Below are 21638 nucleotides of genomic sequence, written 5' to 3'. Positions count from 1 at the left end.
CGCCAACGCGTCGCGGAAAGCATTCGTCCCCTAAGTAACCCCTCTCTGCTTTTTGAATCCCACATCCTTCGACTCTCGGGGTCCCGTCAACCCCCAGCACCACCGCCGAGATGGCGAAACCGTTCTCTGTCCCCCCGGTGGTCTTCCGGTCCTCCGCCGTCCAACGCCGCTCTCCCCCGCGTCCCGCTAACCCTGGTCTCCCCTTCATGTCCTTCGACCTCGGACCCGCCCCGTCCTCCTCATCCTTCTCCGCCCCCGTCCCTGGGTCCTTCGAGGACGAGCCGCCCCTCCTCGAAGAACTCGGCATCGACACTCGCCAGATCTGGCGCAAGACGTCCTCGATCCTGAATCCACTCCGCGTGGACGCTCATCTCCACGACGACGCCGATCTCTCCGGCCCCTTCTTCTTCCTGATGCTCTTCGGTCTCTTCCAACTCCTCGCCGGGAAATTACACTTGGGGGTCATCTTGGGCTGGGTCACCGTCGCCACCCTGTTTCTTTACTCGGTCTTCAACCTGCTGGCCGGAAGGTCAGGGAACTTGGATCTGCATCGGTGCTTGAGCCTGGTTGGGTACTGTATGCTACCGATGGCGATCTTTTCGGCGGCGTCGCTTTTTGTTCCGCGTGGTGGTGTGACGATCCTTGCGATGGCCGCGGTGTTCGTGCTGTGGTCGACGAGGGTGTGCACGGGGCTCCTGGTGGAGTCGGCATCGTGTGGCGATGAGCTCCGTGGGCTGGTAGCGTACGCCTGCTGTGTTGTTTACACCGTCTTCTCTCTGCTTGTCATCTTTTGATTTCCGGTGCGACCTGAGGGGATTCCAGTGTTCTCTTTTGCTTAATAATTTGTATTTATATTGGTCATGTCTCTTCCTTTTTTTTCTAAGTCAATTTTAATTCCAGTATAATTTTATTTATACTGGAATTAAAAATTATGTTGGCTTTGTTACTTTAATCAGACTTATTAGTTTAGCTGATGTTATAAAAATGAGATATTTTAACATTTTTATTTCCTCTCTCTAGTCTTATTTACAGGTTACGCTGCCATCGTTAGGAGGAGCAGCACAACTTAAAAGAAGAAAGAATAAATATGAGTAGGAAAATGAGGAGATTCGCTGCTAATTAATTCTGGCGATCGGAGGGGGGCTCGGCCTTTACGACAACGGAGACCGTATCGTCGACGGCGCCCGGCGATCGCAGCTTGTCGATGTAACTCCTCACCTCTTCCGCGATCATCTGCCGCATTATCGACACCAAGCACATGTCCCTCAGCCGTTCCACATCTCCAAGCGGGCCGTCCGACCGTCTCTCCGTCCCCCCGCCGTCGCCCGGCAGACTCAGCGACAGCGACGTCGTGGGGTCAGCCGCCAACGAGCTGCATCCGCCCCCGTTGGCGTCTTCGCTCGAGCGCTGCCGCTTCCTGGCCGAGCCCGAATCCGAGTAGTCCGGCTCGGTGGCGATCGGAGATGAGGAAGAGAGGGGGAGGGGCGAGGACGAGGGTGATGGGGCAACGGGAGTCGCGCGGCGGCGGCGGCGGCGGCGGAGGGTGGAGTTCCAGTGGTTCTTGATCGCGTTGTCGGTGCGGCCGGGGAGGAGTCGGGCGATGGTGGCCCACTTGTTGCCGTACCGGTCGTGAGCGGCGAGGATGGTGGCGTCCTCGGCGGGGGTGAAGGGGCGGTGGTGGACGGAGGGGCTGAGCTGGTTGCACCACCTCAACCGGCACGATTTCCCCGACCTCCCGGGGATCCCCGCGCTGATCAGCGACCAGTTCCGTGCCCCGTGCCGCTCCACCAGCCTCGTTAGCGCGGCGTCCTCCTCCGGGCTCCACGACCCCTTCACCCTCTGCTCCCCCTTGTCGCTCTCCTCCACCATCACCATCTCATCCGACTGTTCTTCTTGTCCTCTTAATCCTCTGCTTCTTCTTCTTATACGGAGAGAGAGGACACAGTCTAGGGAGTCGTATAGGGAGATTGACGGGGAAGGGACGGAGCTGGTGCGGTTCGTTGGATTGGTTTGTTTGTTTGCGGTTTAGGTGGGGTTGGCTTTATAATCCGAAAAGTGGGAGGTTTCGTGTTCCATTTCAATATCCGTTACGCTTCGTGACTGGCGAGAGAGAGAGAGAGAGAGAGAGAGAGAGAGAGAGAGAGAGAGAGAGAGAGAGAGAGAGGGAGAGGGAGTGAGGTCGTTCGAGATGGGCTGGCGTGGAACCGTAAACTGTTCACCCGATTCATTACCAACCTCCGAAACCGCGTGGGCCCCGTCTTCTTCTTGTGCGTTTATTCAGGGAAGACAAACCGGTGGTGATTGATTTAAGCCGCCATGGACTTTTTAATTATATATTAAATTTATTTATAATTAATCAACCTGGATAATGAAGAAAAGTAATTTTCCATGTGATAGATAATTTACCAAAATCATTTTTGTTTACTCTACATAATTATAAATCAGTTAGTTGAATCATAATATTTCTAATGACTTTTATTTAAACCTCGAACCATATTCAACTTAGCGAACCGGTGCTCAGAAAAGATGTGGTAACCGTAGAGTGAGTGCAATCCGTACAAGGCAGTTATTGGAGTCCTCGTATGAGTTTGGAAATCCTATTAAATTTCAGTTGGTATTGTTTGTGACATGCATTTTAATGCTGCAGCAGTTTTCTTTAGTTGTCATGTTCTCATCATGTAGGACTGAAATTAATGGATCATCCCGCAACAATCAACAACAAACCGTCAATTGCTTAGTTTTTCTCATAGTTTTGAATCATGTGACATTCTTTTAGAAACTCTCATAGAATATACATACATACATTATGTCGATCATTTATGACTAGTTTATAACTGAGTTTTTTGTATTAGTGAGATTAACTTTGTTTCTTGGTATGTTTTCATTGATTAAAGATGCATCTTTAGTTGATTGACAAAGTAACGGCATCGGGATTTAGTTCAACCAATGTGGGGCCCTTGTTCGACGTGGCTTCCTTTGAGGTTGTCAGCGTAACGGATTCCACACGCTGGACTGTGTTGGTTGCAACGGCAAGCCTGTCAATCCTTGTTCTCATGGTGCAGTGACGTGACCTAACGGAACCTTTTTGTCGTCTCCAGTGATCCCGATCGGACGGCAACGACTGGAGGAGAAAGGATGACGTGTGAGTACAGCTGGAGGAGGTCCAGTTCATGGTTGCTTCGGCAGATCGTTATGGTGGGTCCCGTCGTCCTCACCGCCAATCACGATCTCAGGTGCGTGTGATACGGTAGGACAGGTGTGAAAAAGGTGTAGCTTTGTATTAAAGCGTTCGTCGTGGCGCGACTGTTGGTCGAATTGCGTGGAAGGACTGCCGCGTGGGCCACGGAGATTTCATCCGTTCGATCTTGACAGGCTGTCATTAGCGAACGGCCAGATGGTGGGGGATCGGCCGTCGTTTTCTATCAGATGATGACTGACGCCTTAGTGGCCACGATCATCCAGACATATCGGTGACTGTTGTATCGCCGTACAATTTAAGGACTGGGGAAGTTAAGGCTAGAATCCAAAACCCATGGGCGTCCAAAACCCAATCTCCAAAGGGCTTGGACCGGTGGGGGTGCCGGCCCGGAACAGTTCGTGGTCAGAGAGGGAACAACTGAGCCGGAGGCATGTCCAGCCGGGCTGGCGATCGAAGCATATCTGAGCTCGCTCGCTCGCTGGAAGGCAACGACGGGGAATGCGCAACACGTAACAGCTTCTTTGTACTCGCCGGAGAAGGTTTGGCTCGATCTTGGTTGGCGCCGACGCCATTACATAATATGTGCTCCTTCGTAGGACAGTTGGGGGTTCAACTGTATTAAAATGTGACCGTGGATTCTGTGACACTTATTCCCCACGCCCTTTCAACCCCCGTCTCTCTCTCTCTCTCTCTCTCTCTCTCGCCTCGGGACGACCGGTACGGGGAGAGGATGCGAGAGGAAGACAACCCGACATCCACGCTTCCCCTCCTCCTCTTTCGTCGGAACTAAATCACGTCTCTTTTTCTCTCTCTTTCTAGAGCGGTTGCTCCACCGAAACTTGTTTCAGACTTTGTATTATATCCCACCCATCATCTTGGGAGAGAGAGCTGGGGAGACCGGCCACCGATGCATCCGGACAACCTCCCTCCTCCTCAACGTACCTCCAATATCATCTGGTTCGCGGCCAGATCTTCCATTTTTTACTCCTCTGCCTCTTCTTCCCCATCCTGCTGGTAAAAAAAGGTGCCAATTTTCCTGGAAAGAAAGGAAAAGGCAAATCGAAATGCTTCTTCCCTAAGCTTGCGCCACCTTCGTCCCTTTTCCTTCCCTCCCTCTCTCTGCATCTCTCTTCTCTGGTGGTGCTTGCAGGTGTCGCCATCATGCAGCCTTTTCTGCGTTCTTTTTCTGCTTTTTCTTTTGATTAGGAGAGAGCAAAGGAAGGGAGGAGAGAAGCAGAGGAGAGAGAGAGAGAGAGGAGGAGGAGGAGGAGGAGGTGGAGGAGGGGAATAAGAAGATGCAGAACCATTTCCTGACGACGCTGCGCAGCCTGAAGCTGATCGATGGGTGCAAAGGGACGCAAGTCTACGCGGTGAATCCGGCGGTCTCCAATTCCAATGCTCCTTCCTCGTCGTCGTCCGATAAGCCGCTGCTCCGCTCCACCTTTTCCCTCCGCAATAAATCTATCCAGGGATGCAACGGCGGGGGCGGGGGCGGCGGCGGCGGCGGCCTCCACCACTGCCCCTCTTATCTCCTCCTCGACTCCCTTCTCCCCTTCGGCCTCCCCTCCGCCGACCGCATCGACCCCCCCGTCGACCCTTTCCTCCGTCCCGTCGACCCCGTCTCCGCCCTCTCCGACTCCTTCCGCCGCCTCTCCTCCACATCCGACGCTAACTCCGGCACCGGCGCCGAGCGGCTCCTCCTCCTCTGCGACCTCTATCTCGAGCAGCATTCCCTCCTCCGCCCCCTCGCCGACCCAAAGCTTCTCCGTCGCACTCTCCGCTCCGCCCGTCTCCACGCGCCCGACACCCACCACCGCGTTGTCCTCTCTGCCTGGCTCCGTTTCGAGCGCCGCGAGGATCAGCTCTTTCCCTCTTCCTTCCCCTCCCCCCTCTCTGCCTGCACCACCACCTCGCCGTCCCTCGAGTGCCCCCGTGCCGCCCTCCTCTCCACCTCCAACGACCTCCTCTGCCCTTGCCGCCGCCCCCCTCCCGTGCCATCCCCCTCCCCATCCTCCTCTTCCTCCTCCTTCCGCCGCCACGAGCCAGAAGAGGGAGCGGACGCCGACGTATGGTTCTGCATCGGCGACGACGAGGTCCCTTGCGTCCGCTCCAACATCGCGGCCCTCTCCAAGCCCCTCTCCACCTTGCTCTGTGGCGGCTTTGCCGAGGCCCAGCGCGAGCGCATCAGCTTCACCCACAACGGCATTTCTGCCCGCGGGATGAAGGCCGTCGACGTCTTCAGCCGCACCGGTCGCCTCGACGAGTTCGCACCCGATACCGTCCTCGAGCTTCTCGCCTTCGCCAACAAGTTCTGCTGTGAGGGCCTCAAGTCCGCCTGCGATCTAAAGCTCGCATATTTGGTGCGCAGCCTCGACGACGCCCTCCTCCTCGTCGAGTACGGGCTCGAGGAGATGGCGTACCTCCTCGTCGCAGCTTGTCTTCAGGTGTTCCTCCGCATGCTCCCCAAATCCCTCGGCGACACCGAGATAACAAGGCTGCTCTGCACTCAGGAGGGAAGGAAGAGGTTGGACGCGGCAGGGCACGCTTCGTTCGTCCTGTACCATTTGTTGAGCCAGGTGGCCATGGAGGAGGACATGAAATCCAACACCACGGTGATGTTGTTGGAGAGGTTGGTGGAGACCGCCGCTCCTGGGTGGCAAAAGCAGCTAGCTTTGCACCAGTTGGGTTGCGTGATGCTCGAGAGGGGCGAGTACAAGGACGCCCAGAGGTGGTTCGCAGAGGCTACTTCAGAGGGGCATGTGTACTCCCAAGTCGGTGTTGCGAGGGCCAAATTCAAGAAGGGGCACAAGTACTCTGCTTATAAGCTGGCCAGTGGCCTCATCGATGAGCATGAACATGTCGGGTGGATGCACCAGGAGAGATCATTGTACTGCATTGGCAAGGAGAAGATGGCGGATCTAAGGATCGCCACCAAGCTCGACCCCACCCTCGCTTACCCTTACAAGTTACGGGCAATTGCTTTAATGGAGGACGACAAGGTGGGTGCAGCCATTGCAGAGATCAACAAGATCATTGGATTCAAGGTCTCCACTGATTGCCTGGAGCTTCGTGCATGGTTCCTTCTGGCACTCGAGGATTATGAGGGTGCATTGCAGGATCTGAGGGCGCTCATGACGCTGAACCCCAACTACATGATGTTTCATGGGAAGCTACACGGGGATCAGTTGATCGACATCCTCCAGCAGAATGTGAAGCTGTGGGACATGGCCGATTGCTGGATGCAGCTCTACGACCGGTGGTCTGCAGTGGATGATATTGGCTCTCTTGCTGTGGTGCACCAGATGTTGGCAAAAGAGCCCATGAATAGCAGCTTAAGATTTAGGCAGTCGCTACTGCTGCTAAGGTAAGCCGTTCGCCACAAAGCTTTTCTTTTCTAAGACTGTGTGTCCTTGTTGCAAGCTTATGATTTAGCTGCTTTTGATGTTATTTTTTCTTTCAAATGATATCGATGGAGAAAACATTGTTGATAGATATTTTCTCAAAATAAATCTCTCTTGTCAACCATTTGACTTTCAAATGATCTCGATGGAGAAAACATTTTTGATAGATATTTTCACAAAATAAATCTTTCTTGTCAACCATTTGACTCTTTAGATAATGATGTCGTAATATGGCATTCTTTAGCCAATTTGGCATGCAATCTCATAATATGTGTTAACAATTTTATGCCAAGAAGTGTTGCTGCAACCGCTAAGACTGCTAACATTGGTGCTGCTTACAATCCATCCAGTTTTAGATAATGATGTCTTTTTCCTGGAGTATTATTGAGCAATTGAGTATATGCAAAAGAGAAGAAGTGATTGATTTCAAGGATACACATGCAATTTCTTTTTTTGTTTACATAAGTACCATATCACAATATGCTGATAATGCTTTTCGATATAGGTTGAATTGCCAAAAGGCTGCGATGCATAGTTTGCGGCTGGCTCGGAATCATTCGACCCATGAGCACGAAAGGCTTATCTACGAAGGATGGATCTTATATGACACTGGCCACCGCGACGAAGCATTGGCTAAGTCTGAGGAGTCTCTTTCTCTTCAGAGGTCATTTGAAGCTTTCTTTCTTAAAGCATATGCTCTAGCTGATTCAAGCCTAGATCCGGCATCTTCATCTTATGTCATTCAACTACTTGAACAAGCTAACAGTTGTGCATCTGATAACCTTCGTAAAGGGCAAGTGAGTACTGTATGTGAATTTTGTTGAGAATTATGTCGCCTGTCTTTTGCAATAAATTATGATGATCTAACTTTAATAGTTGTGGCAACAATCTCCTTCAGGCACACAATAACATGGGAAGCATATATGTGGATTGTGATATGCTGGATGAGGCTGCAGAATGCTACTTAAAGGCACTCGGTATAAAGCACACTCGTGCACACCAGGGTCTGGCTCGGGTTTATTACCTCAAGAATCAGAAAAAAGCTGCTTATGATGAGATGACGAAGTTAATAGAAAAGGCAAAGAACAATGCGTCCGCATATGAGAAGCGGTCAGAATACTGTGACCGTGACATGGCAAAGAGTGATCTTAATATGGCAACAAGGTTAGATCCTCTGAGGACATACCCCTATAGATACAGGGCTGCAGGTGAGTTATTTAAGCACATAGGTGTTTTGGTTTTGTTCACCATCAGTTATACAGATCAGATGAAGGAGAAAAGACATAACTTTTTATTCATAAATTCTCTTTCAAGTTGAATTGGTGCCTTTTCTATCAATTTGAGGTTCCATGTAGATTTAATTGTTTACCACCTTCAAAAGATTTTTAAGACCTATTATGTTAGTTTCTCTATTTAATGTCTATATTGCACTTAAGATTATATTTGCTTCATTGCTTCTTGGATGTCTTATATATAAAGCAACATTAGCTTTTTGTATATCATAATTGTTCTCCATCCTTCAGATGTAAGCTTGTTAGTCCTTGAAATCGCCATTATATTAATTTTTGTCGAGTTTAATAACCTTCATGGAAGCGATTGCAACATCTTTGTCCTATAATTTGGCTGCTGGAATATCAGGTTGAACATGAAAAGGCCGAAGACCTTTCATAAGACAGCCAAATGACGAGATTTGTGTTTCACCAACTTGTTGAGGTCCAGATGAATTTGTTGTATTTTCATAGCATGTGTTAATACATTTTAAAGCATTTTCTGGAATTGAATCTTAAATAACAATCTTATTAAAATAGTGAATACCGGAGTCTTTTTGACTGTTGTTTCATGTTTTATAACCCTAAAGGCAGTCAGTTTAAGCTAAATCTTCGTGCAATATTTGCTTTTGTGTGTGTGCATTTTCAAGGTATTTTGTCAATCTGATAGTTGCACTGAGTATTCATCCTTACATGTAAATTAGCAACAATCTTCTTATAAAAGGAAGGCAATTCCTTTCATTTACTGGAATAAGGCCCAAGTTAGTGTCTTCAAGATGATAACTATTGTAACCCTCTGTTCAGTTCTGATGGATGAGCACAAAGAACAGGATGCTATAGCTGAGCTCTCAGGAGCAATAGCTTTCAAGCCAGACCTCCAGCTGCTTCACCTGCGTGCTGCATTCTACGACTCAATTGGCGACTCTGCATCGACCTCGCGAGATTGCGAAGCAGCACTGTGCCTTGATCCAACACACTCTGATACCCTGGATCTTTACAAGAAAGCTCTTGGAACAGCAGATCCCCAGAGTACATAAAGCTTGGCAAAGATGTTTCGATGTGCTGTTATTCAAGAATCAAGAATGTGACTATAGACGATTGTAGAGAGGCGACGATGGCGTGTACAAAATTGAAATGGATCAGTATCAGAGGCAGGAAGCAGTATGTATATAGTTATGCAAAGAAGTGTGAAAATTATATATATAGGAGTGGAACAACGAAAGGGTGCACACTCCATGAAAGATGAGTGCTGTAAAAAATGTGCGAATCGGAGGACCAGTTGATCTACAGGAGATAGCAGAAGCCTTGAACTCTTGAATTGAATTCAGGCTCATTTGTGTAATATTTTTCTTCATGAACAACTCTTTTTGAGAGATGATAATTGACAATTTTTCCATGATGTGAGAGTACGAAGGGGGCCAATTTCTTCCCCCTCATGTTTAGTTTCATCTGAACAAAATTGCTACAGCCTTTTTGCTGCAAGCCTTTTCTTTTAGCATTGTTTAGAAAGTTGATGGGTGTCTGGAAAACTGGAAAACATATTGAAAAGTGTAATGTGGATGATTTGCTCATTTTTACCCCAAAAAAAAAAAAGTAATTAGTGTTTTCTATCATGGACTATACCATCAAATTCCTTGTTCATCATGTTTTCTTTCAGAAACACATCAACAATCAATATTGTTAGATGGAGGACATAATGTGTCAATATGTATCCTTGATAATAATATGGTTTTGATTCTTCAAATTAGAATCACCCCAAAGTAATTAGTGTTTATTGTGTTATTTTTTTTTCAAAGTTTATTATGTTAATTTTGACAGGATAAAAAAACAATGAATCCATTCTTGATTTGTTCTATTTCTGTTTTCTATATATTGTAAAACCTATGATTATTTTACTATAAAAGATGAAAACTTAGTATATAACTCTTAGGAAGCATGAATGCACTTGGTCTAGGGTTCATTTAATTGAATTTAATTTAGTCGTATATTTTTTATCTAAACTTATTCTTTACTCTCACTTATATATATCAACATTTCTACTATTATACTCATATTTTATTTATATTTTTATTTAATTTTTATTACTCCATCCATACTTAAGTAGTTTAATATCGACCCACATGTATGCTGCTTAAAATTAAAACTTCCTTACTTAAAATCATGTTTAAACTTATTCAAATCTTGATATTCATTAAAGGTTGATTATAATTTGATTATAACTTCTAATCACTATATACATGTTTATTGTCATAACCTAATATCATACTCTAAGCACCATACTTTTTTCACTATAAAATATGTTTAAAATAAACATTGATTCTTATACATGCTCAATTAACATTTCATAGAATACATAGAATAATATTTTTAGAAAGCATATATATACTTCAACTTTAAAAGTTGAAAATACAAGCATATTATTTATCATATTTTTGAAGTATAGATATCACAAATCATATCACTAAGCGAGGATAATATATACATATTATTTATACTTCTATTGGTATACTAATTATAATTTAATATATATAAGATACGAACACTACAATAGAGATGTTCGAGGTGTGATTGAGTTACCTCCGAGATGAAAATATAAAGCTCTCAATGTGCCACCTAGACGAAGACCGAGGTAAGGAGTTTTTCAACTTGATCCCTCCGATACTCAAGTGAGTACCTTGAGGTAAGTGAGCATAGTAATTAGTAAAAAATTATCCCCCAATAATTATGTTAGAGTTACCTTTTATAATTAATAGTAAAGAGAAAGAATATTCAGTAAATATTCTACAAGAAGACAATCATTAACTATTGGGTAGACAAAAGGGAAGCAAATTCTATCTTTAAGTCTGATTGAGTTATCACATATAGTCGCATGTTGGATGGTCGTTAGTCCCAATACTTTTCCTATTAAGCATGAAACTTCAACCAATAAGTTTGAACAATTTAAAAAAAAAACTCTTTGTTTTAGGTTTTTCCTCAAAGGTGATCATCTTTTCATATAGTGCCCCATATTTTTTATAATATTATAAATGCCTCTAAGTCTTTCCTGTCGTCTCTACCCCATTGCAATGTTCTACCGCGAGGCCTTATTACCTTCATGTCATACCACCTTGTTGAATGCCCTTCCTTACTTACTCCCAACACTGGTTGCCTTGCTAAACTGCTCTTCGCCTCCTCCCAAGGTAGCCTCTGTACCCCAACACCTTCGTAGACCAAAGCAAAATACAAAGAGTGGTATCGAAAGCAAAAGATAGAGAAGAGTTCAATAAGTCGAACTATATTTAGAGTAGGCGATGAAAGACGTTCAATAAGGCAGGTGACACAGGAGCAATGGGGCCTCACAACCGGGCATAAGTGACGACCGATGAAGGACGAGAGCATTTATGGGATTACAAAAATATATGGAACACTATACGTAAAAAAAATTTGAAGATATGAGGGCACCTTTTGAGGAAAAAAAAATCAAAAATTGAGTTTTTTTTAAGAAAACCATCCATTTCTTAAAACAAAATACATATAAATGTTAAGAAAAACTTTAATTGTCTTATTAGCTAGAAATAAATGTTTGCAACGAAAAATTTGAGTTATCCGGAAAACACTAACAATTACGGGGTCGGATTCAATCTTCATGTGAAACCCGTTAGCAACTTATCGGATCTCCAATAAGGATCGAGACCTAAAGTTTTATGTCAGATATCAGATTTATACACGATGAATCTAAGATCCAAACATGAACACGAGCTTAAGGGACGTATAACGGAGATCAATACATACCCCAAACCACTACGGGTCGGCTGTCGGGCTGTGGTAAGAACGGTCCACAATACTTCGCGATTGAACCCGGCCCAATCAACCCACGGTGCGATTTCAAAAGGTAAAATTAGGGTTTCGTCCTCCCGCTTCCATACCTCCTCCAAAATCCCTCTATATATACTCCCCGACGACCGCTTGTTCGAAGCATCTCTCTTCCTTTCCCCCATTCCCCAGTGCCCACGGCAACATCAGTGTGAGTGAGGGCGAGAGCGTCGCGACTATTCCGGGCAGATCCTGATCCCACCCCCCAGCCCCTTCGGTTCCAGCAGGCTGCGCATCTCTGCCCTCTCCATCCCTCTCTAAGGTATCGCTTTCCGATCACTGATCTAGGGTTTCTTAGATTACACCATATTCGAATCCCTCTTCTCGATTCCTACGGTTTTTTTTTCTCTGATTTGTTGCCGGTCGATCATCTACCCTCTGTGTGATTTGTCGTCTAGTTGTCTGCATGTTCTTTCTCGTTGTTTCTTTCGAGTGTTTGCTTGTCGAAGTATGTAACCCTACTTATATAGGGCATCTACCTGCGGGGCTTCGATCGTTTTGGTGTAGATTGGAGTTTGTGTTCGATTTCGTCTTAGGGTTCGGTGTTAGGGTTTGGGGTTTACACTTTAATCCGCTTCGGGACTATCTTTTCTGTTCCTAAGAATTGGTATTCTGGGCGATTTTATGTTTTTGTTTCGGTGCATGTGGTGTTGGATGTGTTGCATATTGTATAGCTTGGCTAATGTGTAGGAATTAGTTCATGTCAATTGTATGTGTATTTTAACAGTAAAAATAATTTTGTAATTCTTGTTAGGTCATGCAGATTTGCTAGATTTCGTTCAAGATATTGCAATTTCAATCCAAATAATAGAACTTAGAATGTAGCTTTGTTGAACATGCAAGTGGGAAGTATAACGTATGCCTGACAATTATAGATCACTATAGATGGGTGTGTATTCCTAGTAATTGTTTTTTGTTTGTGCGTATATGATGGGTAGGTCATGGAAGAAGTTGCTTGGTTTTGCTAATTTTATCATTTATTGGTTTCTGTATTGTTCTCTAGTGCCATAAACATGGCGATGGAGATTACCCAGGTCCTCTTGTCTGCCCAATCTCCTGACGGGCATACTCGAACTCTTGCTGAAGCAAACCTCAAGCAGTTTCAGGAACAGAATCTCCCCCTCTTTCTACTTTCCTTATCTGTTGAGCTATCAAGTGAACAGAAGCCTCCCGAGTCTCGAAGACTTGCCGGTATTATTCTTAAGAATTCCCTAGATGCAAAGGATGCAGTTCGTAAGGAAGAATTGACTCAGCGGTGGGTCAGTGTGGATCCATCTATCAAATCCCAAATCAAGGATTCTTTGTTGAGGACGCTTGGATCATCAGTATCTGACGCTCGACAGACTTCTTCACAAGTCATTGCTAAGGTTGCATCAATCGAGGTACCACGACGTGAATGGCAAGAGCTGATAGGGTTGCTTCTAAACAACATGACTCAGCCAGATGCCCCTGCTCCTTTAAAGCAATCAACCTTGGAGGCACTGGGGTATGTTTGTGAGGAGGTATCTCCTCAGGACTTGGAGCAGGATCAAGTAAATGCCATCCTCACTGCTGTTGTGCAGGGTATGAACCAGACAGAACATAGTTCTGAAGTCCGCCTTGCAGCTGTTAAGGCACTTTATAATGCTTTAGATTTTGCTCAGACTAACTTTGAGAATGAGGTAGAGAGGAACTTCATCATGAAAGTTGTCTGTGAGACCACTATGTCAAAAGAGTCAGAGATCAGGCAAGCAGCAATTGAGTGCCTTGTTTCTATAGCCTCTACATATTATGAGTATCTTGAGCCTTACATGCAGACCCTTTTTAATTTGACTGCGAATGCAGTGAGAGGAGATGAGGAGCCTGTTGCTCTTCAAGCGATTGAGTTTTGGAGCTCTATCTGTGATGAAGAGATTCAAATTCAAGAGGAGTTTGGGGAAGATAACGGCGAGAGCTCTTCTCCCCATTCTAGCTTTATAAAGCAAGCGCTTCCTACGCTTGTGCCATTGATGTTAGAAACACTGCTTAAACAAGAGGAGGATCAGGATCAGGAAGATGGTGTTTGGAATCTGTCTATGGCTGGGGGAACCTGCCTTGGACTTATTGCAAGAACCGTTGGGGATGCGGTTGTGCCCCTTGCGATGCCATTTGTGGAGAATAATATAACAAAGGGTGACTGGCGAAGCCGTGAAGCAGCTACTTTTGCATTTGGGTCAATTCTTGAAGGTCCGTCCATTGAGAAGCTTGCACCACTTGTTCATTCTGGACTTCAATTCTTGTTGAATGCAATGAAAGACCAGAATAGCCATGTCAAGGACACAACAGCATGGACCCTTGGCAGGATCTTTGAGTTCCTGCATTCTGCTGGTGGTGAATATCCAATTTTAACTGCCACAAACCTTCCACACATCATGTCTGTATTGTTGGAGAGTATCAGAGATGCTCCGAATGTGGCTGAGAAAGTTTGTGGAGCCATTTATTTCCTTGCCCAAGGTTTTGAGGATGCAGGTTCTAGTTCATCGATACTTACACCCTATCTTGGTGATATTGTTTCAGCCCTCCTTTCTACAGCTGATCGCACAGATCCAAGCAATGTTAGGCTTCGTTCTTCTGCATATGAAACATTGAATGAGATAGTTCGATGTAGCAGTATACCTGAAACTTCGAACATGGTTGCTCATCTACTCCATGAAATCATGAATAGATTAAGCAAAACTCTGGAGCTTCATATTGCATCTTCGGAGGACAGGGAAAAGCAGGGTGATCTGCAAGCCCTGTTATGTGGCGTCCTTCAAGTAATATTACAGAAATTGAGTAACTCAAATGAGACGAAGCCTATAATACTTCAGTCTGCTGATCAGATGATGATCCTCTTCCTTCAAGTTTTTGCTTGCCGCAGTTCTACCGTCCATGAAGAAGCAATGCTTGCGATCGGGGCCCTTGCTTATGCCACAGGCCCTGAATTTGCAAAGTACATGCAAGAGTTCTACAAGTATTTGGAGATGGGCTTGCAGAACTTTGAAGAGTATCAAGTCTGCTCCATATCTGTTGGTGTGGTTGGTGATATCTGTCGTGCACTAGATGACAAGGTCCTTCCCTATTGTGATGGCATCATGAGTCAGCTTCTGAAAGATCTCTCCAGTCCTATGCTTCATCGGTCTGTAAAGCCTCCTATATTTTCATGCTTTGGAGATATTGCTCTTGCAATCGGGGAGCATTTTGAAAAGTATGTCCCTTATGTTATACCGATGCTGCAAGGAGCTGCAGAGCTCTGCTCTCACTTGGATGTAAATGATGATGATATGCAAGAATATGGTAATCAGCTCAGACGTGGTATTTTCGAGGCTTACTCTGGTATACTTCAAGGGTTCAAAGGTCCCAAGGCGGCTCTGATGGTTCCTTGCGCGAGCCCTCTTCTGAGCTTCATCGAAGCTGTTGTTAGGGATAAGAACAGGTGTGTTAAGTAGAACTACCTAAATGCTATTCATTTCTGTATTTTTCTCGTGGCATTTTGACATGATGTTCTTTTTATGTTTTCTTTTTCCCCAGGGACGAGGAGGTAACCAAAGCTGCGGTTGCGGTGCTGGGAGATCTTGCGGACACTCTTGGTCCAAACACAAAGATCCTGTTCAAGGATTGTACTTTTCATATGGAGTTATTGGGAGAATGCTTTCGATCAGACAATGACCAATTGAAGGAAACTGCGACTTGGACTCAAGGAATGATTCAGCGAGTATTAGTCTCGTGAGGGCCGATGTATCAATCATTTTGCGGCCAAACAAAGAGAGGTTCTTTTGTCAGTTCAACAAGGTAGAAAGGTCTCCATACGGTCGTCCTCGGCAGTGTACCAGGAATTCTGTTCTTGTATTATTTTTTCTGCTGTTCTTGAGTCTTAGTGGCAGTGTGTTGCCACTGTTGGCTGGTAGATGAATGTGAACATGGATTGGGGTCAACCTGTTTTTGTCCTGAAAACAAGAATTAATGCTGCTTGAAATTGCCATAGATTTTACAATCAATGATAATGTAGTTTAATTTTAATCCTTCATAAAGAGTATCAATTAAAGTTTTGAATCGTTAATCTTTGATAAGTGTATCTGATATATAATGTTTTAGGTGTTGTACTAATTACATGTTCCCCTATCGTTGGTTCCTCATAGCATCGTGTGTGTGTGTTTTACCCAAATTGAGTTTTTACCCAAAATGGTCAATATAAGGGAAGAGTTGAGTTTTACCCAAATTAAAACTCGACCGTTCTCCTCGTGCGAACGGAGTGACGCAGATGGAGCTGGGCTCCCATGTCTTCTTCTTCTTCTTCAATAGACCCTCTCTCCTCCCATTTGAACTGATCCGCTGTCACATCCCCACCGCGAGTTGCCCACAACCTTTGACGGTCAATTTTGCCATCGAACTATTATTATAATCGTTCCACGTTAGGCACGAGGGTTGTCCAGTATGCAATCGACGACTCCATTGGAGCCTTTGATTTTGACGGAATCCCTTGGGAACTGTCATTCACAATCAGTGGTCGGGCTGCTTGGATCCAAATCGACGGCCCTGTTTCGCCGGGAGGCTTGGTGCTACTGTCGGAGATGACGGGCAGGAGGCAGGAATCTCGCCACCTATCGACGTTGGTAGGTAATTTCATCGTGGCTCCTTGAGGTGTGGGAGCAAGGGCGAGGTGCTCGACCATGCGCGGAGGTATAAGGTGGCCGTGAACCATGCTGTGACTGGCGGAGCACTCGACGGCGGAGGTGGCGATCACTCCCTCTCTCATCGTGGCCCTTTCCACCCCCTCGGACCCCAGTGGAAGTCAACGTCCTTGGAAGTGCTAGGCAGTAGGTGCAGCAGCAGCCTATAATTCCCTCAGCAAAGAAATATGAGGCGATCGTCGGAGCAGCGATCGGTGCCACTCCGCTTCCCCAAGCAACAAGTAGCCATCCGCCGATAAATCCCACGAGCAACAGTGGAGGAGATGGTGGGGCCTAATGCCACTACTACTGGCGGTTTCGATCATCTTCGTTAAGATCGTTTCTTAGGCAGCCATGGCCGCCAATATCCACCTCTTCCTGCTCTTCCTCTTCTTCGGCTTCCTATATGATGCACCACCTCGAGCCCAACTACAAGTCAATTTTAAACTTGCAGGGATCCAAATGCAATATTTACGAGTCTAGAGATTAGTAAACCAAATGGCATGCTGGCAAAAGCCTGGCGATCGGCGACGTCCATCGGTAGCATCAGAACGGAGATGGTGGCGACGGAAGGGCCGAGAACCGCCACTAACTTGGGGAAGTATGTATGCCTAGTTGACATTATCCTAACGTCGATAATTGAGGAGGAGGAGGAGGAGGATCATCGCCACGATCGTCAGAAATCTCTCATTCTTTTTCCTCTGATTCTAACCTATCGTCACATCCGAGAGAGAGAGGCCTTCTCGATTCAGTCTTATCAAACAAGGAGGGTGTAAGGGGATAGAATAAGATCGAAAGAGGACGATCACCGGAAGATTTGCTCGATATAGTGACGTGGATCGTTTCGAATGGGCCAATGGTGTGATATGAGGGCCCCTCCCCCCCTGTCCATGGGGATCACTTTCCCTTCTTTTCGTGTGTTCCTTTATGAAAAGAAATGGTGGAGCAAATTAGCTGACCGACTTCAATTGCCATACGGAAAGAATACAGAATAAGAGAAGCGAAGACAAAAAGGAAAAGAAGGAGCCAACAAAGGTCGGAATAAGAACAAAGACAAAGCCCAAACAAAACAAGAGAGGGAAAAGAAAGAGCAGCAGAGATCGATCGATAGATACCTTACAGCAACAGTAACAACAACAACAAAGCAAATGAAATCTTACGTCTCTGTAGAATCAAATCTTATCTCCGCCCACCAAGTGTGAATCTGAATTCTGGCTCACAGAATTGACTTGACTTCTTCTGTTGACTCGATATCCGTCAGTTCTTCGACGAGGGTTTATGATTTCTATCACATCTGACCACCATTAGACATTTCTTAGCTTCTCTGCCGTCGTGTCAGATCAAAATAAATGAGGTATCGGAACCCACACTGACTGCACCACCATGCCATTGCCATGGAGGTGCAGGATAAAGTAAAATATTGTGCTAATTTAATGGAACCCAAGCTTTAATAGAGGGACCAGAAGGGAGGGAAAAGGGAGGACAGCTTTACAGGATTAGAGTAAGAAAGCAAAGTGGGTGGGTCATAATGATGATGGCTTAATAACAGAGACAACTCACACGGAAGCAGTCTGTACCTCAGATCAAGACAGAATGAGAGTGCTAAAGAATGCAAGGTTTCAGTAGATCCCAATTGACTCTGGTATTGGTAGAAGCATATACTGATCCAAACAAAGACTGGATGGAAATAATTTGCTCACAGAGAGATGCAAAAAGATCCAAAAACATCACAATCTCAACCACCTGAATTGAGTCAAAACGAAAAAAAAATTCAAATAAATAAAGTAATAGATACCATGTCATATGGCACATTTGCATTTTTCAGCATTCGATACGATGACAGAAACAAAAAAGAAAAAAAAAGAAAAACTTGCCTAGTGCCAAAAGCAAGCATTCTCTTGCAAAGAAGGAACATACCAAATCCACAGTAGGGTAGAAAGCTTTCCGTTAACGCTTAAAATAAAAAGAAGGGAAGGTTCGAGCGGCTCATCGAACGTTTTGCCTGTTTAGGATTGCGATGATTTCTGCAAACTGAGGCCGCTTTGCGGGGTTATTGTTCCAGCATCTCTGCATCAGCGACCGCAGAACCTGTGGGCAGTCTTTAGGTATTTCAGGTCTCAGCCCACACGTTGCGATCCCCACTGCTGCTTGAACCGGTGAATATGAAGAGTAAGCAGCCTCGCCGGTTACCATCTCCCAAAGCACCATGCCATAACTATACACATTGCTCATCCAAGTCTCTGTCACACTCTCGGGGTCCCCCGCGATTATCTACATCATTATCAGTGTAAACCATACTGGTTATTGCATCGTAGGTCGTTCAATTTAACCCAGAAAAATGACATGTAATTCTAGCTGATTACCTATTTAAGCAAGCATTTACAGAAAAGAGGAATACAAATGGTCGATGTTCATTCTGCATATTGGATTAGGTACAACACCTATATATTTCCTGTAATTGTGATGTATCATTCGTATGTAGCAATGAGAAAACACCAGTCTAAAAGGAAATTATTTGCGGACAACAGTTAGCTAAGGTAATGCGCTACAAGTAGCATATAGCTGCCTTTCGAGATAAAGTGCACTTCCATCTAATGAGATCGATAACCCGTAATGATCTTAGAAATAAAACAAGGTATACAAATGCGAAGGTCGTAAATGTCCCCATGTACGACGCCCGTCTTCTTTAAGATCTTAAGCAACCAAGAAGATTAAAACAAGTGATATATACAATCATAGATCAAAAACTCGAAAAGCCAGAAACAATTTGGAGCCTTGTTGTCCAAACAGTTAAAAGAACAAGACAATATAGAGTTTACTGATTCCAGTAACTATCAAAAGCAGGACTTATCATTAGCAGTAAAAACACAACATTTTTAGTTTCTGCTTGATTAGGAAAATAATGTTCAATTTTCAATTTCAACTACAAGTTCACCGTTAATCTTAACTCCGATCGGCAGTGTTTTCCACACTCCATGTTAGCAAATTCACAATAGCATACCGAACATTCTACGACTGCTTTGCTGGTTTGATATTAATGCAAGCAAATATCAATGCAGTATATGGGAGGGCAAGTTGTAGCTAGATCAGTACAGCAGAATAAATAACATGGTTAGAAGATGAGCAACGAAAGCAGAGACAGTGAGTAGTATGGCACAGTGACAACACACACTAACCTCAGGAGCCAACCACCGGTATCCGGCCATCTCATACTCGGTGACCTCGCCGACATTGTTACAAGAGGTAACTATGCCCATGTCACCGAGACAAGCATTCTTCTGCCTGTCCAAGAGAATCCTGTGTGTGTTGAGATCCCTATAAGCCACTCCATGATTGTTCATGAACATGAGCCCTTCCGCGACATCGAGCGCAATCCGCATCACCTCCCTGATCGCCACATTCTTGTTCTTCTGGATGACATCGTGCAGGGATCCTCCATCCAGCATCTTGGTGACCACACACAGCCCCTCGTTCTCTTCGAAGAAGATGCCATAGAATTGGAGGATGTTCCTCTGCCCGCAGCTCATCAGCTGCAGCAGGTCCTGCCTGATCTCGATCTCGTACGCGCTTCCCCTCTCGCAGCCCCGCAGCTTCTTCACCCACACCCTCCTCCCCCTGTATGCACCCCTGAACGAATTGGGCCGCATCCGGTCGACCAGCTCGACCTCGTCGGAGCTCAGAACCCACCTCCCCATCTCGTCCCCGCCCGACCGGATGCTCTGCCACTCGTCGATCGAGACGACGACGGAAGACATCGGCAGAGGGCACGGCAGTTGAACCCGGCGGAGCCGCTCGCCGTCGGATCCTCGCCCGTCGTCCCCGTCGAACTGGGCGTCCTCCTCGACGTTCCGCGAGCTCTCCTCTTGGCATCCGCACAACCCGAACGGAAGCTTCACCCCGTTGTTTTTGGGCTTCTTCACCGCCGCCTTCAGCGAGGCCTCGATCCGGGCCTTGAAGTGCCTCTCGTTCCCCTGCTGGACCAAGACGGTGACGACCCCGAGCGTCAAGCCCTTCTTCTCGAAGATCTGGATCTTCTTGCAGCAGATCGAAGAGCTATCCAGCGTTCCGGACATCGTCGGCCATGACAGCGGGGCGCTGCAGGCGAATGTGAGCTTGAAAACCGATCCCTCGGCTCCGCCATTGCTGTCCGTCTCTTGAATGTGGATCGCAGGATGGTCGTCCGCCGACGCCTGCTCCATCAATCTCAGATGCAGAAGCACGTCTTTCATGTCGAATCCTGCTTGAGCGTAGCTGCACGATTCGTAGAAAAAGGATGGCTTTTGCCCGTCATATAACTCATGCAAATGGAACCATCAGACGAAATGCGGAAAGAATGTGACGGCAGCAGCAGAGCACCTGTTGGGCAGCGAGTCGAAGTGGCGGCGGACGCTGGAGACGAGTTTGTCGGGGGGCAGGCCGCCGGGATTGCGGGCGAGGCCGACGCCGCGGAGGAGGCGGTCGAAGCGCGAGGGCGAGGGGTCGCGGGAAGGATCGATGTTGAGGGAGCTGCGGAGGGCGGCGATAGCGCCGGCGAAGTTGCGGCCGAGGCGCTGCCATTTCTTGGGAGGCGGGAGGGCGGCGGAGGGGGAAGGCGGGGAAGAGGAGGTCGAGGAGGAAGAGGAGGAGGAGGCGGAGGAGGAGTTGCAGGCCGGGGAGGCCGCGGCGGCTGCGGCGGCGGAAGCGGCGGAGGAACGGTGGAAGGCCTCGGACCGGTCCTGGGTCTGCATGAGGACCTGCTCCACCGTGTCCTCGTCCGTGCTCGGCCTCCCGGACCAACACTCCAGCGCCGCTGCCATGCCACCGCAAGGTACAGAACGGAACTGCGGGAAGAAGCTGTACGGTTTGAATGCTAGGGAGAGGAGCGGGTGGTGGTGATGGAGGAGGAGGAGGAGGAGGTGGTGGTGGGGAGTGAAGGGTGCATGTGATATTGCCCTGACGCCTGTAATGGCGCAGAAGAGTTAAATAGGACGCACATGGGTAGAAGCGGCAGTAAATGGGTAGGTAAATGGGAAATGGGAAGGAGGCGAAGGGAGAAGACACGGATTTGGATTTGCCCTTAACTTGGTGGCACGGAACGGAAGCCATTGCAGACTGCATCAGTTCACAGTCTCTTACCTTTTGCTTTCTCCTCCTCACTTTGCAGCCTTTCTCTGACTCGCCGTCGCACTCGTTTAGCAGTCAGCCTTCCGAGCCTCCTTGTGACTTCCACATAGATTATGCGATCTAAATAAAGCGGCGGTGATCCTCCTCT

The 21638-nt window shown here is 46.6% G+C and overlaps 5 protein-coding genes across 6 annotated transcripts; 3 read left to right on the top strand and 2 right to left on the bottom strand.

The window, feature by feature from the left end:
- Positions 1 to 18: 18 nt before the first annotated feature.
- Positions 19 to 1150, top strand: LOC103994068 (uncharacterized). Its single transcript, XM_009414345.3, has 2 exons — positions 19 to 800; positions 1021 to 1150. The coding sequence occupies exon 1, from the start codon at positions 111 to 113 to the stop codon at positions 792 to 794; it is 684 nt and encodes a 227-aa protein (XP_009412620.2). The 5' UTR covers positions 19 to 110; the 3' UTR covers positions 795 to 800; positions 1021 to 1150.
- On the bottom strand, positions 1120 to 2511 carry LOC135618566 (transcription factor MYB73-like). Its single transcript, XM_065119530.1, has one exon. It carries the CDS (start codon positions 1873 to 1875, stop codon positions 1120 to 1122), a length of 756 nt encoding a protein of 251 aa, XP_064975602.1. The 5' UTR covers positions 1876 to 2511.
- A 444-nt stretch (positions 2512 to 2955) lies between these two features.
- Positions 2956 to 9350, top strand: LOC135618564 (ethylene-overproduction protein 1-like). 2 transcript variants are annotated; one of them, XM_065119528.1, is made up of 4 exons: positions 2958 to 6563; positions 7106 to 7397; positions 7499 to 7808; positions 8673 to 9350. In XM_065119528.1, exons 1-4 carry the CDS (start codon positions 4495 to 4497, stop codon positions 8903 to 8905), a joined length of 2904 nt encoding a protein of 967 aa, XP_064975600.1. In that variant the 5' UTR covers positions 2958 to 4494; the 3' UTR covers positions 8906 to 9350. The 2 variants fall into 2 exon arrangements, with proteins under 2 accessions (XP_064975601.1, XP_064975600.1); XM_065119529.1 differs by lacking the exon at positions 8673 to 9350 and having other exon boundaries at positions 2956 to 6563; positions 7477 to 7641.
- Positions 9351 to 11769: 2419 nt separating this feature from the next.
- LOC135618563 (importin subunit beta-1-like) lies at positions 11770 to 15739 on the top strand. The gene is made up of 3 exons (XM_065119527.1): positions 11770 to 11982; positions 12724 to 15153; positions 15249 to 15739. Exons 2-3 carry the CDS (start codon positions 12734 to 12736, stop codon positions 15445 to 15447), a joined length of 2619 nt encoding a protein of 872 aa, XP_064975599.1. The 5' UTR covers positions 11770 to 11982; positions 12724 to 12733; the 3' UTR covers positions 15448 to 15739.
- Positions 15740 to 18148: 2409 nt separating this feature from the next.
- On the bottom strand, positions 18149 to 21334 carry LOC135618562 (uncharacterized). Its single transcript, XM_065119526.1, has 3 exons — positions 20744 to 21334; positions 19564 to 20638; positions 18149 to 18658 (listed from the first exon to the last, which is right to left on the bottom strand). The coding sequence occupies exons 1-3, from the start codon at positions 21181 to 21183 to the stop codon at positions 18374 to 18376; spliced, it is 1800 nt and encodes a 599-aa protein (XP_064975598.1). The 5' UTR covers positions 21184 to 21334; the 3' UTR covers positions 18149 to 18373.
- Between the last annotated feature and the right edge of the window lie 304 nt (positions 21335 to 21638).

This window comes from Musa acuminata, chromosome BXJ2-8, assembly GCF_036884655.1.
Source record: "Musa acuminata AAA Group cultivar baxijiao chromosome BXJ2-8, Cavendish_Baxijiao_AAA, whole genome shotgun sequence".
NCBI lineage: Eukaryota > Viridiplantae > Streptophyta > Magnoliopsida > Zingiberales > Musaceae > Musa > Musa acuminata.
The sequence above is the reverse complement of the archived record's forward strand: the minus strand, read 5'-3'. Positions and strand labels throughout refer to the sequence as shown.

Excerpts from the sequence above, each read along its gene's own strand:
- LOC103994068 (XM_009414345.3), top strand. The coding sequence starts at position 111 with ATGGCGAAACCGTTCTCTGTCCCCCCGGTGGTCTTCCGGTCCTCCGCC.
- LOC135618566 (XM_065119530.1), bottom strand. The coding sequence starts at position 1,875 with ATGGTGATGGTGGAGGAGAGCGACAAGGGGGAGCAGAGGGTGAAGGGG.
- LOC135618564 (XM_065119528.1), top strand. The coding sequence starts at position 4,495 with ATGCAGAACCATTTCCTGACGACGCTGCGCAGCCTGAAGCTGATCGAT. Across the intron at positions 6,564-7,105 it reads CAGTCGCTACTGCTGCTAAG|GTTGAATTGCCAAAAGGCTG; the intron begins GTAAGCCGTTCG and ends TTTTCGATATAG. Across the intron at positions 7,809-8,672 it reads CTATAGATACAGGGCTGCAG|TTCTGATGGATGAGCACAAA; the intron begins GTGAGTTATTTA and ends CCCTCTGTTCAG.
- LOC135618563 (XM_065119527.1), top strand. The coding sequence starts at position 12,734 with ATGGCGATGGAGATTACCCAGGTCCTCTTGTCTGCCCAATCTCCTGAC. Across the intron at positions 15,154-15,248 it reads GTTGTTAGGGATAAGAACAG|GGACGAGGAGGTAACCAAAG; the intron begins GTGTGTTAAGTA and ends CTTTTTCCCCAG.
- LOC135618562 (XM_065119526.1), bottom strand. The coding sequence starts at position 21,183 with ATGGCAGCGGCGCTGGAGTGTTGGTCCGGGAGGCCGAGCACGGACGAG. Across the intron at positions 20,639-20,743 it reads TTCGACTCGCTGCCCAACAG|CTACGCTCAAGCAGGATTCG; the intron begins GTGCTCTGCTGC and ends CGAATCGTGCAG. Across the intron at positions 18,659-19,563 it reads ACCGGTGGTTGGCTCCTGAG|ATAATCGCGGGGGACCCCGA; the intron begins GTTAGTGTGTGT and ends ATAATGATGTAG.